The sequence below is a fragment of the Loa loa genome (assembly GCF_000183805.2).
Source record: "Loa loa unplaced genomic scaffold supercont3.64, whole genome shotgun sequence".
NCBI classification, from domain to species: domain Eukaryota; kingdom Metazoa; phylum Nematoda; class Chromadorea; order Rhabditida; family Onchocercidae; genus Loa; species Loa loa.
In genome coordinates, this window is record NW_018108244.1 from 60,543 (window position 1) to 77,088 (window position 16,546).

The following is a 16,546-nucleotide window of genomic DNA, read 5'->3' on the forward strand; positions in this document are numbered from 1 at the left end:
TGGTTTCACTGCGTATGACCAGCATTCTTACTAGAAATGAAATGATTCAACGTGTAAGCAATACCGGTTTTATGATGTAAGCACACTGCTTACCTTTAAAGGTTGACAGTGACATGTGTTCCGTCACCAAATACTTGAAAAAGTTTTACAAAGTTAAAAAAATTTGCTTTCCTATTGATTTTTCTGAAATTTATTACATACTTTTCACTTCGGCGTTTCAATAAAGTTGTGTGAGAGATCTCGAACGGGTAAATATTTCAATCCTTTCCAATTCTTTTCTAAACATTTTATAGCATCTTGGAATCATGTGGAATTACAAAAGGATAAAACAGGACGATGATGATGATAGATGGTAATGATGGTGATGGTGATGATGATGATGATGATGATGATGCTGCTGATGATGATGATAATGATGATGATGATGATGATGATGATGATGATGATAATGTGTTCTTTTTCTTTTTTGCGAAGTTTTGGATGTTTAAACTGTTTACGATAAGAATTATGAAACTTATTCCTAAGCTTAAATGCTATTATCAATCTTTAACTTCGTACCTTGATTTGATTTTAATATTATAGTTTAGCTTAGATGAAATAAGTGAAAGTATAAAGTAAGAGTATTTCGACAAAATTCTTTCGCGGCTTAAAAAGTTTGTTGATTTTAAACGCTTAATTAATTCATCAACAAAGGAAGCTTGCATACTTCCCTTCTCCTTATTATCGGAAATATAAAATAAATGTGCCAAGTTTTACTAATAAATACATTACTTAATAATATTCTAAAGTAGGATGTGTCAACTTTCTTCCTCAAGGACAATACACTTACTAATTATTAATATTATAACTTATCAACCTATGGTTCACTTGATGTATTTTCACTTAATTATAGGAATATTGTGCAATAAGTAAGCAATGAATAAAAACTTCATTAAATAACTTAATATCTTGTAATTGTTGGTTGTGTTAAATTATTTAATTACGACCATATTCAAAGATAGATGACAATTTTAATTAATTATGCCGAAAAAAAGTAGCTACAATAATGAAACAATGAGCTGGATAGGAAGACTAGATTGGAGCTTTTCCAGTTAAGAAATAAAGTGATTTAAATTTGGAACAAGCAGAATCTGAATATTAGGTCAAATGTGTAAAATTAAATGGTAGTTGGGGGATGAGATTACTTTGGTGTTAATTGTTCAATGGGTCATTTGGTAGTAATGCTCCGTAAAGTAGGACAAAATCATCTGCAAACATATGGATTTTCTGAGACGTTGGTTGGTTGAGGCAATGAGGCAAGTGGTTTATAGCATATCTTAAAACGATTACCTAATACTTACGTATTTAAAAGTTATAGAAAAAGTACAACACTCATTATCACTTCCCATCATTATGCCCGCTTCGTCACGATCCTCTCCCGTTCCTACCTCTGTCCCGTCCCCGTCTTCCCGTATTCATGTTTACCTCGTATCTTCACCTTCTATTTTTTCAATTTTTTCGAAAATTTTCAAAGTGTTTCGCAATTTTAGGAATGAGTGGTATATCCATCTAATTGAGTGTAATCTAAGTCGTCAAGACGACCTCTTCTCTGTTTCCTTTTTTCACCCTTTTGGCAGTAATATGGAACGGAAGAAGGATGAGTTATTAAAGATGAGCAAAAGATGACCCGCTACTATATGGCGGAGAAAGAGGGGTGTCATATTCTAAAGAGGGAACCTTTCTTTTCAACAATTTCAATGAGGCAGAATTACTGAACTGGATAACGAAGAAGATTGACGACATGCCTGCTGTCACCTCTGAATCTTTCCTTATATCCGCCTCCAATTATCATATTTCTTCTTATTTTAAAGTTAAAGTTGCATGAAATTAATCCATAGGACTAGTCTTCTTACCATTCTTTTATTATAATTGTGCTGAAAAATACAAAAATTCTCCTTGCGGAATACCTGAAATTCGATCTTCATTCTCTTTCGAACATTAGAAAAACATGAATTTACACATCGTAACTGAACGAACATCCTATCATTCTGCCAAATGAGTAACAAATTATTAATGAGACCAGAAACAAAAATTCGACTTCGACCAGAGTGCATCAACATTTTAAGAAGAAATATGCTATGCGTAAATGAATCACACCAGAATTGATTTCATCTCCTGTTCTGCTCTTCCCCTTTAATCGTTTACTCGAAATACACTTTTGTCATTCATCTCAATGATTAATTTCATCACTTATAAAAATTTAAGTAAATCAGTAAAGTGAAATTGAATGTGAAATATTTCGGAGCATAATTATTGCCATATGGGACTAGTTTTGCAACTGTAGAAGATTTATTTCTAATATATACTCGCTAAAATGAGGCTAAGATTGATGAAGTAGAAGTTTGCTGTTTAGTCAAATCGGGGATTACTCTATTCAACATGATTAATATTTCATTCTCCTATACCAAACGGGGATTAAAGGAAACATTTATTTCTTCGAAAGACAGTAGACGATTAAATGCGGGAAGAAGAGATCCGGATGATATAATCATGTGGTAATTATGCAAGGATACTCTTCGTGATTTGTCTCTTTGCATTTCAATCAGTGAATATCTCTTTCAACTTCCTCAAATTTTGAGAAAAAAATCAGGTTTTAGAGAACAGAATTCAGATTTAAAAAGTATGGATTTTAAATTTTACGGAAAAACGATCGATATCTTAACAGTGATTGTCAAAACATATTATATGCCCTTCCAATTTCCGTTGATTTTCTTTCCACTGCCGGAAGTTTTAATGTCTCAAGAAGTTTTTTAAAAATTTCCGAAAAACCTTTACAACAGTTTTCCTATGATACTTCATGTAGTTCGATGAGTAGTTAAGTCACGTAGAATGTTAGCAGTTATCGAATGAAGTGTTGCAATCGTTATTAATCAAAGCTTCATCAACATCATAAACTTTTGCTTTTGGAAAGCTGACATTGTGAATTCCTGTGAAGTTTTGAACTTATCCGTCATTTTCAATTAAAAATAAATTGCCCTGGCTCAGCCTTAAATACCTTAAGTCATTAAGTATTATTTATCTTCACGTAATTAATTTGTTCTATTCTATGAAATATAAATTCTGAACTAACTCTTAGAACAACTTTTTCGCTAAGTCAAAACTGACCGGAGTACTGTCAAAGGGTTCTATGACATATATTCGAATATCATAAGAATCAAAACACTGAAGGGTGATAATAGTATGATGTGATCGAGTTTTAGCAATGCACAAACATTTTTCTCCGTTTAATTGAAAATACAATTGAAGAAACAAAGTATGATGAAATTTTGACAAGATTTACATAATGAGAAATTAGGAAGTAAGCAATGAATAAGATGTCCCGAGGAAGTGACATCGAAGTAGATTGCATCTTACTATTTCTTCATATCATTTTTGCATAGCAGATATTACTTTATTTAAATAGACGAGAATCATTTGCACAACAAAGATCAATTTACTTGGATCATCAAGATGAATAATTGCCGTCTAATGTCAATGTTGTGATCATAGCTTGGCTGGTTGTCACGATATTTGGCACTATTTCAATTTCAGCATATTTAAAGGAGAATAAAAGGGTGACTACGCTGAAAATATCCTCAACTCATTAAATCTTTCAAAAATTTCGATTTCCAATTATGATTCATCAAATATGAAACGCATATTTATGCATATTCACTTTTGGTTCGATTCATTAAGCAAATGTATTTTGCCGGAAATTTTGGGAGAATTTGTAAATTTATATAAGTGTATAACACACTAGGAAAGAAGTGATGGTAATTTTAAATTGGTTTAATTAACTTAATTTCATTTCATGTCAACTCTCCTTCTCTTTCTTTGTATTTACATGCATTCCAGTTAATTTATCTTCTTCTTTCAACAGTTTGTGATTCAAAAAACCGTAATGTCCTATTTGGGTAATTCGAATTTTCCCAATTTCTGAAGCATTTTACTTTGATTCGGATCAAAAGTGTTTTCCCAGCGTAGTTTGTGATGAGAGATGAATTCAAGGTACAGAAGAAAAGTCTCTGAATGTAAACAGAAATTAAATTTAGGATAGTTAGGTTTTAAAATGATTTCGAAATGATTTTGAGCTAGACATTAAACTAAAATTGATGTTTGGTGAAGACGATATATGACTTCTTTGGATCAACAAGTAGTAACAAAATGTGATAAACATTTCATGTATCTATCTCATTCGATCTAAGGATAGATGACAGAAAGGGAAGGATAAAGAAAAAGGGGACACCATTAAATGATAAATTACTTATGTCCATCGTTTCCAAATCTATAATCTCCCTCATAGTCTTTTCAAAATGTAAATCAGATGACTGTTGCCCGATATGGGCCGCTCATAAAAAGCTTATAAAACTGAAATCTTTCAACTGCCAAAGCATAATGCCAATATTTCCATTGAGCAAACGAATGATTGCAAGAGTATTTCCCATATTGTTTCACTAGCAGAATATTTCATGTTCATTTCATGATAAAAAGTGAAACCTTCGTGGTATCTTCTAAACCCATTCATATATGTACCACCGGTGAGAACTTCAGTGAGAAATAATCATAAGGAGGACGACAATGGTCGAAACAGTTTTCAACGAGAACTGTAATAGAACTTGGAATATGATTTCCAAAATGTTTTAAGTGGTTACTTTAATCGTAAAAGGAACTAAAATTTAGATTTAGGTAGATATAAAAACTAAAACCCACACGTGGCTACCAAGCTTAAAGTTTAAAACTTATCAGATATCAGTTTGTTACAGCTTGAAATGATTTAATTTCTTCAGGTAACCATTTCTTGCTGAATCGTTTATCAGTTCTCATAGATCTTGGCAACAAGAAATTAACTATTAATGCCATCGGTCATGTTTACTGATTAATTAAAGAGTATGGATAAATTAAAGAACAGAAGACCAGTTGCTTCTAACTACCGGTTACTCGACTTATCCTATCTGCTACTGCTAATACAGCTGTGTTTTGGACAAGATTAAGCATCAGCTTTGAAAAAATGAGGACAGCCACACCAACAAGTTTAATAAGCCTATTTTTGGTGATTTGTTCTTTTTCATCTTGTCTGGTAAATCTTGATTTAATTAAAACTTCTGAAATCTGTTTTGTTAATCATCTTAACTCTCAACACGATAAGGATTCTGTCAGATTTTAATTTGATTGAAGCAGTTCGGAAAAGTAGTGAAAAATTAATGCGCCAAAAAGTTTGGTACCTTTTACTGCTCGAATCTCATCGTAATATCACTAACAGTACTTCCATCACTGAAAAAATACGATGATTCAATGATAAGATTCCTTCTCTCGACATCACCACCATAGACTTAGACGACATTTTAGGACAGGTCAGGATTTATAGCAGCAGTTTGGCAATGTTGAAAATAAAAAACGGAAACTGGAAATTTTTTGAAAAGAAAATCTTGTCGACATATGCGACGGCTGTTGTTCGCACCGATGAAAAATGACATGAAAGACTGAATCTGTGTTTTTCGCAGTAAACGGAAAGGAGCCTTCAGGCAATTTTGTTCGCTTATTCGATTTTGTTCCAACCTTTTCATTGATTACTTCAAATATCTTACCAAAGTCTCTTTCTTAGATTCTTTATTCACAGATTTATTGCTTTAAATTAAGCTTATGGATATAAACCTGTGATTAATACCGGAAATTTCAGAACATTGCCCATAAAACAAACCAGAATAAGGGAAATTACCTTAGTAACCTTAGTTAATAAACCATTTAGAGCACCTGTCTTGATAAAATATAACAATAAAGATATTAAATCTGGAAAAGTTTACAAAAGAGTTAATAAAACGACGAGAAAACCGAATACCGAACTGTTTCATCCAATTCATTGTCTCTTGTTTCGACATTACCTACTCCCTTTAATTTAAAAATAAAATAAGGTTTTTTCTCATTATAATGCTTGATGGCATCATAGCTTAGCACAAGAGGAAAAAAAATTGATCTTTCATTCAGCAGTGACAAATTCCATTTTAAAATTTTAATAATTAGATGAAATTAACATGTTAATTGGTTAACCATATTCGATATTGAATAGATTCTCTCTAGAAATGGAATTCAGATTTAAAGTGATGTCGGAGGAAGAATTTTGCTAAACTGTTTTGGAAAGATAGATAAAGATTTTTGATCTCATTGGAAATTTATTGCATAACACCACTTAGTGAAAGAAGTTCGTTTTAATCTTTCAACTTCCAAAAAATTCCAAAATTTCCCAAACTCTTTTGAGATTTAAGTAGACTTTAAATTGACATTCTAAAGAATTCTTGCAGGATTTGAGGTATGCAGCAATTCTCATGTTCGACATGAGAGTTTTAAGTGCATCAACTAAGGTCAAAGGATAGAACGGAATCTTTAAGTTTTAAATTTTGAAAGGGCAAATGAAATCTTGTTGCAATCAAAAGCAATAAACAGCACATTGATGGAAAATTGATTATAGTAAAATGAAATCTAACCACTAATTATCTGTGAATGTAACTGTCATGACATGAAAGAAATACAATAGATGGCAATAAAATAATTTGCTATATCAGTAATCAGTTATAAGCAATAAGCTCATCTAGCTCGTCAGTTACAAGCTCATTTCACAGTTTTTTTTAGGAAATTAAAATCCTTGAATGCGTTTTAAAAATTGCTGCAACCTTACTTTTATTTTGGAAAGAAATTTCTCTATAAACAAACGGAATTTTTCTCAAAATGAATTACCGATTGAAGATATGAAGCAAAAACTAAGTTATGAGATATCGGAAATAAGATTCCATGCTCTCTATTTGCCGGAAAATTATATGAATTAGGATCAGGAGATTCATTGACCATCATTTGAATCCATCGTTGCTTATTTGTCATGTGACACGTGATACATTTAAAACATTTTTCTTCTTTACGATTTTCTATTCACAAATACAAATGGCTGCTGTAATTACAAAGCTCGACTTTTCTTTCCATGATAATGCGCAAAATTTTTGTTACTAATCAAAACATAAAGCTAAACAAATAAGCTTTAGTATTTACTTAACTTCGAATTTTAAGTGTTTCTAGCATCAAATAATGTTCGCGTTAATGGCAGAATAGGACTACTGACGGATTCCATCTGAAATTTCAACAATTGAAATTAAGTTAGGACAGTACTTCAAAGGATGAGAAATTAATTATAAATGAGAAAATTTGTCATTTTTTCGGTTGAATAGTAGGTTGAATGAAAGACAATGGTTGGATTTAATCCAAACTTTTAAAACTTGATCTGTTTTTTCTTTTAACTTCGCAGATTATTTTCGGAAATTAAATTCAAAATCTAGTTTTCAGCAATTCTAGAAACCAAGAAAACGGTGCATTCAGACTTTCCCATCAGGTGTGACTTCGATAGCACATAGATGACAGCTACCCATATAAGCGTGAGGCTTCTGTAGATGCCACGGAGTTGTAGCCATCCCATCATTCAGTACAAAAATTCCAGTAATATTACTGACAATCACGACACATCTGAAACAATGACTAGTCCTGGACACTATAATTACTCAACACATTAGCAAAAAAGGTGGAACTTATGAAATCGATTATTGTTATGAAGCTATTACTGGTCAAATTAAATAAGTTGAATTAAATTCCACTGGCTATAAATGTTATTATTAATCAGAATTATTGGTGATTGAAATTCTGGATATCTCAGATTCAAGCCAAACTGATGACGAAGTTTGATTCGAGCCATAAACGTGAAAGGACCAGTTTGTGCATATAGCAGGCATACTAATTTTAAAACATTCTTACTTCAATTTTACGAAGAGAATGATTTCACATAAACTAAGCAGCGATTACATTTATCATACTGAGCACTATTTGAAACTATTTGATAAACGACACTGACACAATTAACTGATTCCTTTTTCGGAGCACGATGAGAGACCCGTCGCTTTTTCCTTAACTTGGTAATATGGATTTCAGTCCATGTGCCGTACTTCCAAAACAATCTTCCATCTTTAGCCTTCTAGATGATAAGTTCAGTCGCTTACTGTCTCAACGTGTCTCATTGAGATCCAAGGAAAAACAATATTTCATAAACTTTCTCTAATTTACAGGGATTCTCGCAGAAACTCTGAATTTATCAGTCGAAAATTAGCTGTGAGATTGAGGTCAATGTCACAGAACGAATGGAATGGAATTTATGGGAATGGGGCGGTTTGTATAATGTGATTTAATGAGAAATGGAAGATTTGCTACTCATAGGTTGAAATTTTATTTTATTTTCATATCTACCTGTCTGGCTAAGTTCGTAACCTGATAAATTATAGGTCGCGGAAAAGAATCAAGATTGCTTCTCTCTAACGGTACTTAGCATTACATCGAGGAATATATGGCATTTCTTGTCCTCTTAACTAAGTTCAAACCCGTCAAAAATGAACAAATAAATAATATGATGATCACCTGTCCTCAAAATCCACGATGATACGCTCGTAAAATCGTTGCAGCCTGTGTACGAACTCCTGCGGTGTCTCATTTCTGGGAAGTTGTTCAGGTTTTAATAACGGCGCATAGGTTTTACTGGTTGAGAGAATGCCTTCATTTTGCAACTAAGAATAGAAGCCAAAAGTATATTTGCTTGCTATTAGACAGAAATAGACTGTATATGTGCGGTACTTTGATAGTGACTTTTGTCCTTCCATTCATGACGACCCCAATCATAAAAAGTCAAGAATTATAATTTATTTGACCTGAATTCGTCGCATTCAATCAAAAAGAAAATAAGCAAATATATGGGAATTGAAGAAATAAAAAATGAAGAAATGATCAACTGTTTTCTCCATTTGTTTATATATGTTGGAAATACTTCAAGACTACAGGATCATTCGACATCGATCCGCTAGCATTTCTACGCCGCTGCGGGAATTACATAAATGTACCCATTAGTTATAAACTATGTATTTTGATGGTGAATTGATCAGTTCAGTTTCTATTATCAAAGTAGATATTGTAATGTTGCATGGATTTACCAGGAGAGAAGGTCAAAATAGGTTTGCTTGCCAGATTTTTGAGGGAATCATTTGTAATCAAAAAAAAAAATGATTTACGAGAACTAAGTATACCCGTGCAATCGTAAGCCAGTATTTTTGTGCATCATCCCGAAATCCTGCATATTCAGCTAATGACGGTTCCACACACAAGCTCCAATTACCAATGTGCAGCGAACGTTGGATTGAACGAGCTGTTTCAATACATCTCAGCTCGGGGGATGTGAAAATCTGTATAATATTGTTTTTCAAATCCCTCAATTGCCTTTTCGCGTTCCTAATCAGTTTCAAAAAGTTGTAACTCTTTATGCATCATATTAACTCGCAAATTAAAGTAAATATAAACTGGTGGTAGACTTACAATTTTAGGCTGGTAATTGGCTAGTAGGATACCTCGCCCAATTAATGCAGCACAAATTTTTCCATGCTCAGTGATCGGTGAATCCGCCTGATAATGTGTCATTGGTCGTCTACAACTGTGTTTAAATGAGAGAACTTTCTTCATCCAAATCAAGTTGATTTGTAAATTATAATTAATAATAATCCAATGAAGTATCGTGAAGATGCTAAACGCAACAATATCCTGATCACTCAATAAAGTGGATCTTCTGGTTGTGATTATAATCGTTCCTTTTTATACTTTCTGATTAACTCCTTGGATCATCTGACTTTTATCCATCAACAATATGCGACGTTCCTTCGGCTTATTCAGCACTTTCTAGATCTGTGTTCCGCAGTATTTGTAACTTCTTTTTAATAGTTGTAGTAAATTAACCTTAGCAAAGATGATGGCATATTCAGATTATATGGTCGATAAGTAACATTATTTCTACTTCTAACAAATGCTCGATTGAACCAATTAGGAAATATTATATCCAACGTTTCGGCACTAGTTATTCCAAGTAAGGTGAGCGGATATGATCGGTGCACCTTAAAAGCAAAACTTAAACGAGTAGATCCAAAACTTTCAATTATTAAAGTAAAATAAAAAGTAAGACAAATTGGACTCAATCTTTATTTAAATCATTGTTTTAGGGGAAAATATCGAATACTCAACGAGAATTCCTTTGCATTTGAGATGACATTACTATAAAAAGAAATGCAAAAGTTTGTCCTCCATATTTATTGATTTTTTTATAATTTACGAGATAAACTTGCCTTTATATCAGCAATATGAACCGATAATGGAACCACAGAAACTACACTGAAATAGCAATAAATTTACAAACATTGCATACAGTTAAGGATTTAAGCTGAAAAATAATGTCATGTAATTAGTTTAACTTGTAATAAATATTTTTAAAGTTAACTTAAAGATTGTAGATTAACAAGACGATTTCTTATTGAAATATTTATTGAACTGTTGTTCGTATTTCCTTATAATCGCGAAAAAAACCAGTCCATGTGCAGGAAAAACTTTAACCATGAGAAAGTATAAAACAAACTTTGGTCGAGATCTCTGGAATCGTGTAGAAATTATTTGTCTGTAATTTGCATACTTTGAAGCAGTTGATGTACTCACTTCTGGAAGCAATACCCCATAGAAAGTGGTTGATTAATTGTATAAATTAGCACAATATTAAATGGCGCGATGCTTTTTAAAAGAAATTGTGATCTTCCACTTGACCAGTCACGTTACTAGTCACGTGTATTGCTCAAAGGAACTTTTGCTCTATGGAAAAATAACGGCCAAACTGTGGTCCAACTCTAAAGCATGTATCAGATAAACCAAAAATTCGTCCAAGATATAAACAACAGACGAAAAATTTCGTTCTCAGCAGTGACCCATGTTTTGAAGTTAACAGGCTTGTAATTAATGCTCTGAATTAATTAGTTCTTGTTATTAATTATAAGCAATGTCCTGAACTAATTAGTTCTTCTTATTAACTAATTAGTTCTTTGTCATAATAATGTTTAACGTAACCAAGCAAAGATATGAAGTTTACCTTTGTGTTTTTGATTTTTTGCAGTTCGTGTTTCTACTTCCATGTTATGCTGCCCGTCTTCTGTGTTTTGAATATTCCTTTCCTTGGTTAATATTTATGAAATTTTAGTTTCTCACGGTCATGAATCATTCTTATTTATACCTCACATACTTCCAAACTACTTTATGATCTAGCTTGTAACTCCGAAAAACCTTTAACACATCCAAAAGTCCTAGAAATCAAAACCCGGCATCTAAATTTTGGAATTTAGACAAAAAGATGAGTTGGATTTCTGAAATATCCAAGATTTCCCAACTTTTACATCGTATGAATGCTACATTTTTACAAATTGAACTGATTGTTTAAGATCCAACTATGAAGAAATCTTCAAACTGCATTTTACAAATAAAAAAGGATTTAGACATCTAAACTGCACTAATTCGTTGTCAGCTCGGTGAGTCATGCACTCATCCGGAATCAGTTTCTAGTTTAATTACTTTTGCCCACTTCCAACAGACCACACGTCGTCAGTGTAATTGTCATAGTGAAATTCCGACGAATTTCAAAAATCTTAATGCAAATTTTGCATATTCGAAATTGAAAATAAAATTTTGTAGCTTAAAAGCTTCATTTATAATGACGGTCTCATTCTTTTATCAAGTTTAATTGTTGAGTGATACTTATCGAAATTTATTCCATATTATATGAAGGGTAAATTCTTCATAAAAATTGTATCTTTCGATGAGTGAAAATGACTCAACTTGTGATGCCGAGCTTTTTACTTCCATGCTTTCTACATCTTTTATAATCAATGATAAAACCTGGATCGCACTGTCTGGATTGCATCATACAAAAGTAGCATGTGGCTTTATTTAATAAAACCTTTTCTTTCTCTGAAGGAAGTTTTAGACGAAAAGTTTACCCACGTCGAAGTACACCCGAAAAGTCAGAAGTTTCTTCCAGATGAGTGAATTACCAGCACCAAAGTGCACATCGGATGTTTATCGGTATATCGGTCGAATCATTGAAGATGCGCTAAAGCAAACTGAACAAATATTAATGAAACTAAAGACGCGACGTGATGATACGACAATAAATGTCAAAAACAAAACAGGTTCTTTTCGAATCTTCATAATCTTCCACCTAAATGAAATTCTAATTTCACAAAACTTGCACATACCCAGATTTGCTCCTTTGCATAGAATCACTGAAAGCGTTCAGTTTGAAATTCAGCAAAAAATATAACAACCCATTAATCAGAGTGAGAAAGAAAGCTAATCGGAGATTCTAAGCAATTTGTGATAGCTAACATTCGCAGATCTGACTTTTTCCTTTAAAAACTGGGAAGAAATGATATTTTTACTCAACTTAGAGATAAATTTGGTATGAATTTAAATTTCATCCAAATTAAACTATGCTTCCAATATATGTTTTCAGTAAGGCTAAATGAAATAAATACAAGAAAAAATAAATCTTCTACGGTGCATGTAGGAAGCTCAGTCGGATACAATGCTGAACGAATCGTAAGAGATCAGACACTTTATGAAAAATATCAAAGATGATAGAACATAATATTTTTAAAATTGTCTTGAAATGTTATAAAGTAAATTCGGGAGTAGAAGCAGCATTGGGTTCATTTGTGAACATTCGGTAAACTCTTTATCAAAGCACGGTATCTGTGACTGATGTAATAAAAATGGGAATGATTGCATTAAGTTCCAGTTAGATAATACGTTGCCAGCTGGGACGACACAGTACCCGGGAAAGACAAGCAGTGCATCATGGCAGATTATCGACTTGTTGAGTTTTCCCGTGGACGATGAAGAGCGGAATTTACGACTCGATGATCGAGTTTTCACGTCTCTCGACCAAAAATCAATAATGCTTATGCGTGAGTACGACTACTTCCCCAATCACGCTTATCAACAGCAGCAACATAAAGTGATGGATCTGCAACAACGGCATGTGGAATCAGATCAAGGGATGGCAGTATCCCGCTATCAACAATTGGATGGACGTCATCCTAGGTTTGATCAATCAGTTTCGACGATCATGTGAATTGAGAGGTGTAAGAGAGGGGAGGAAAAGAATACACAAAATCTCCTACACCGATTCAACAATAATCTTATTCTAGCGAAGAATATCAACAACAACAATCGATTTTTCCTAATGATATATACTACCGCCAACCTGATTTGCGTCGACAGCGACAAAATCACCGCCAACAATTAACCAGCTACGGTAATTCGCACCAACAACAAATGAAAAAATTCGGCACACATCGTTCAGCTTCAGTCAAGACTGTTTCTCCAGAACAATTTCAACAACCGCATCAGCGGGTATTGCGAATTCAGAAGCCTAAAGTTCATGAGTATGGAAGGTTCTGACGTTTGCTTATCCGCTGAATTCTGTTTTGTTTTAATCCAGGTCCTTTTCTTTATTCTGATTTAACCACAAAAGCAGAAGAAGACGAGATAAATGGAAAGCACTCTTTTTAAAATCTTCCTAAACGTCCTTCTAACCTTAATGACACAAATGAAGCTGTGTTAATTTTAGAGTGGCTGATAAAGATTTATTATTAAACCAAAATCTGTCAACCTCAGTATCTTATGCTGATCCTTTGAATGCTGAAGATGAATCCAAATCCATCAGCAAAGAGGATGATTCGACTGCGGAAAGTAGTGTTGAATTGGTGAATTAAAGTCCCATACATAACCGTTTTATTTTTTGATTTGGGCGGTGTTTTGCAACCTAACCTAAGGAAAATCTTATTGGTACGACAGGCCTGAACAAGATTTGTCAATGCGCGATGTCTTTCATCTACCTCACCTTAACTTTTCTGGAACTTTTAACTCTCTACGAATACTTAAAAAAGGTAAATAGCCGTTTCTGATTGCCTATTGATTCATTTAATAAATCTTAATAAGAATGGAATATTCATATATTTTAAGCGACCTAAGAATTTCAACGATCACTAGTAAGAAATAAGTTATTGGGTAAGAAATCTTTTGTTTGCAGTGATATCATTATGAATTAATAAGATTAAAAACGAAGCTATCATTTATGAATTATAATTGGTAATAGAAATAGGAACTTGTTGTCATTACTGTCAATCTTCGGTGATAATACTTATACTAGAAGCATTTTTATTAGCAATTGAAGGAGAAAGTATCAGAGAAGCTCCAGAAGACAAAATCACACAGAGAAGAAAGAAAGCCTGAGTCAGAATTAAAACCACATCGTGAGAAACCAAGTGAAAGTTCCAGCAGTTTTCAAGTTGATGAGCAAAGGACATCTAGTGGAAGCAGCAATACTCATAATGCCGGACGATCAGCTTCTGATACATTCGTTCATTGTCAGTGTTCACGGATAATCGATAATCCGAATACCTTATCTTATCAGTTGATATCGGAAATGAATTATATAACATTTAGTTCAAATGAACTAAAATGAAATGAGTATATCATTAAATAGAACTGAGTGAGAAGTATATTCATTCTTATGAAATAATAATATGGAATTAAAATGGCTTAAAAGTAGTAAAAGTTGAAGGCAACATGAAATTACCAGAGAAAAAAGATGAAGATTCACAAATTGCATTTAAAAATCAAATTATTCGAAATATTCAGAAGTTTATTTCAAATTGCAATTTTTTACCTATCTTTAAGATAGTTTATTTTTAATGAATTTTTAAAGTACGAATATTGCATTGAGGCCCAGAAATAAAACGCAGAAGAAAACAAAAAAGAAAGTGAAAACTGTGAGCACCTTGGAACGTGAACTTGCCGCGAAACCTCCTTCACCAGGTACAATCAAAATATAACCTTTGTTTTGTCAGTATAAGTTATAACTTGTTCCAGTATTAACCTTTATCATATAGCTTTCTGTCAGTTTCTGATTAATGATTTTTGTTTATTTACATCGACCAATTAACGTGACAATTTCATGATCGGATCACATTGTTTATAAACAGTTTCTCAAAATACTCCCCATTAGGTACAATACGCCAATAATCGGAATTTTTAGGAATATCAATAATCTTTATAGTACTATAAGATCAAATGAGAGGTTAAAGAGTTGATAAAATGATCAGTGATGATATGAATATTAGAAGTTGAAATGTCACATGAAGACACTGCTGGGCAAAATGTATTAGTAGATTTCACTGAAGAACATCATGCATTGTAGAGTAATATCACTCTTCGAGCCTTAGATTATGATCATATTATACAATAATATGATTAAAAAAAATTATTTGCAGTATATGATAATAAAAAGACAGTGATGGAGGAAAATGAAATGAGCGACAAAAGATGGAACGAAAATGATGAAACCGGAAAACGTAAAAAAGGTCGGAAAAATAAAAAACAACAGATTGTAGACCAACAGTTTATTACCAGTCCTGTGCCGAAACTGTCACATTCATCGATGGTAGATCCAATGGGTTATCGAAAAGTAAAACTTCCTTTTGTATTACCAAAAATTTCTGCAATTAATCTAACAAATATTGCTCATTTGGCATATTTATAAATATATTTAACATTTTGCCCGAATAAAGTTTCAAACGATCTGATGAGCATAAATGAATTTATGTGGGTAAATAGCTGTTAGGATAATTCAGGTAGGGCTTAACTTGTTTTCTAGCTGGTCAAGAATGCTTGAATATGTTTTGGTAATTTTTGAACCGTATTTCAGATTGTAATGAAAGGATGGAAGCCGCATTACAAAGTGAAAAAAATTTGGTTACAAGATCTCTCTAAGGAATAAAACTGTTTCAAGTTAACTTTTGACTGCTAATAAATGAATAAATAGTGAAAATATCTTTTTGAAGAAGGTGAGGGCAGTTGGTGAGGATAGTTGGCTAGCTTTTGAGAAAAATTTGACACGTTAAAAATACTTAACCTGAAAATGCTAAAATAAAGAGTTGTAAAAAAAGGTTCTAATAAGCTAATTGTATTACTATTTTAGGTATTAAATCTTATGAATTACTATTGACCAAAATCAAAACATGATTTCACCCACTTTTAGAGATAATCATGACTCATATTATGAATATCCACCTGTTCCGTGACATGACATTTGAAGTTTTTTTTTCCAGCTTATACTCCAACAAATAAAATTTTTTCCTATAAATTCAAAGTTTTTAATTATCGGGTCATCACACTGAGTAATTTGGCGATTAAAGAATTCTAAATTAGTAAGTAATGTGAGTATCACTTTTTGTTGGATTTTTCTCGAATATTGATCTTTAAAGATAGAAAACAACAGAGAGGTCAAAAGAAGTGGTTGGAAGGTTTTGAAATTTCTCTTGTCTTTTGTCTTCAGTTTTCATTATAAATGCTTTATATCAATATTCCAAAAGGACTTGTCTCATTGATAAAACTGATAAAGAGACAAAAGGTCGGTCAAAAGTTCAACAGCAATGAAACAGATTACTCTGCGATTATCCACTTGTTCATTGTGATATCCTAAATGTCGATGTTAACACGACATGGAAAATTATGCCATGAATTAAGTGGCGTCAATTTAAAATGTCCATGATTGCGTTTAACAATTCTAAGTTTATCTCGGACCCTA

The 16,546-nt window shown here is 32.7% G+C and overlaps 4 protein-coding genes across 4 annotated transcripts; 3 read left to right on the top strand and 1 right to left on the bottom strand.

Annotated features, from left to right (window-relative positions):
• Positions 1 to 336: 336 nt before the first annotated feature.
• On the top strand, positions 337 to 582 carry LOAG_17345 (hypothetical protein; the record flags this gene model as incomplete). The annotated part of the gene is made up of 1 exon (XM_020450003.1): positions 337 to 582. One exon carries the CDS (start codon positions 337 to 339, stop codon positions 580 to 582), a length of 246 nt encoding a protein of 81 aa, XP_020306376.1.
• A 6,791-nt stretch (positions 583 to 7,373) lies between these two features.
• On the bottom strand, positions 7,374 to 9,507 carry LOAG_00642 (hypothetical protein; the record flags this gene model as incomplete). The annotated part of the gene is made up of 4 exons (XM_003136182.1): positions 7,374 to 7,521; positions 8,461 to 8,606; positions 9,120 to 9,275; positions 9,406 to 9,507. 4 exons carry the CDS (start codon positions 9,505 to 9,507, stop codon positions 7,374 to 7,376), a joined length of 552 nt encoding a protein of 183 aa, XP_003136230.1.
• A 2,425-nt stretch (positions 9,508 to 11,932) lies between these two features.
• LOAG_17346 (hypothetical protein) lies at positions 11,933 to 14,422 on the top strand (the record flags this gene model as incomplete). Its single annotated transcript, XM_003136183.2, has 6 exons — positions 11,933 to 12,083; positions 12,407 to 12,492; positions 12,692 to 12,996; positions 13,104 to 13,349; positions 13,526 to 13,661; positions 14,132 to 14,422. 6 exons carry the CDS (start codon positions 11,933 to 11,935, stop codon positions 14,420 to 14,422), a joined length of 1,215 nt encoding a protein of 404 aa, XP_003136231.2.
• Positions 14,423 to 14,526: 104 nt separating this feature from the next.
• On the top strand, positions 14,527 to 15,736 carry LOAG_17347 (hypothetical protein; the record flags this gene model as incomplete). Its single annotated transcript, XM_020450004.1, has 4 exons — positions 14,527 to 14,600; positions 14,666 to 14,775; positions 15,231 to 15,424; positions 15,665 to 15,736. The coding sequence occupies 4 exons, from the start codon at positions 14,527 to 14,529 to the stop codon at positions 15,734 to 15,736; spliced, it is 450 nt and encodes a 149-aa protein (XP_020306377.1).
• Positions 15,737 to 16,546: the final 810 nt, after the last annotated feature.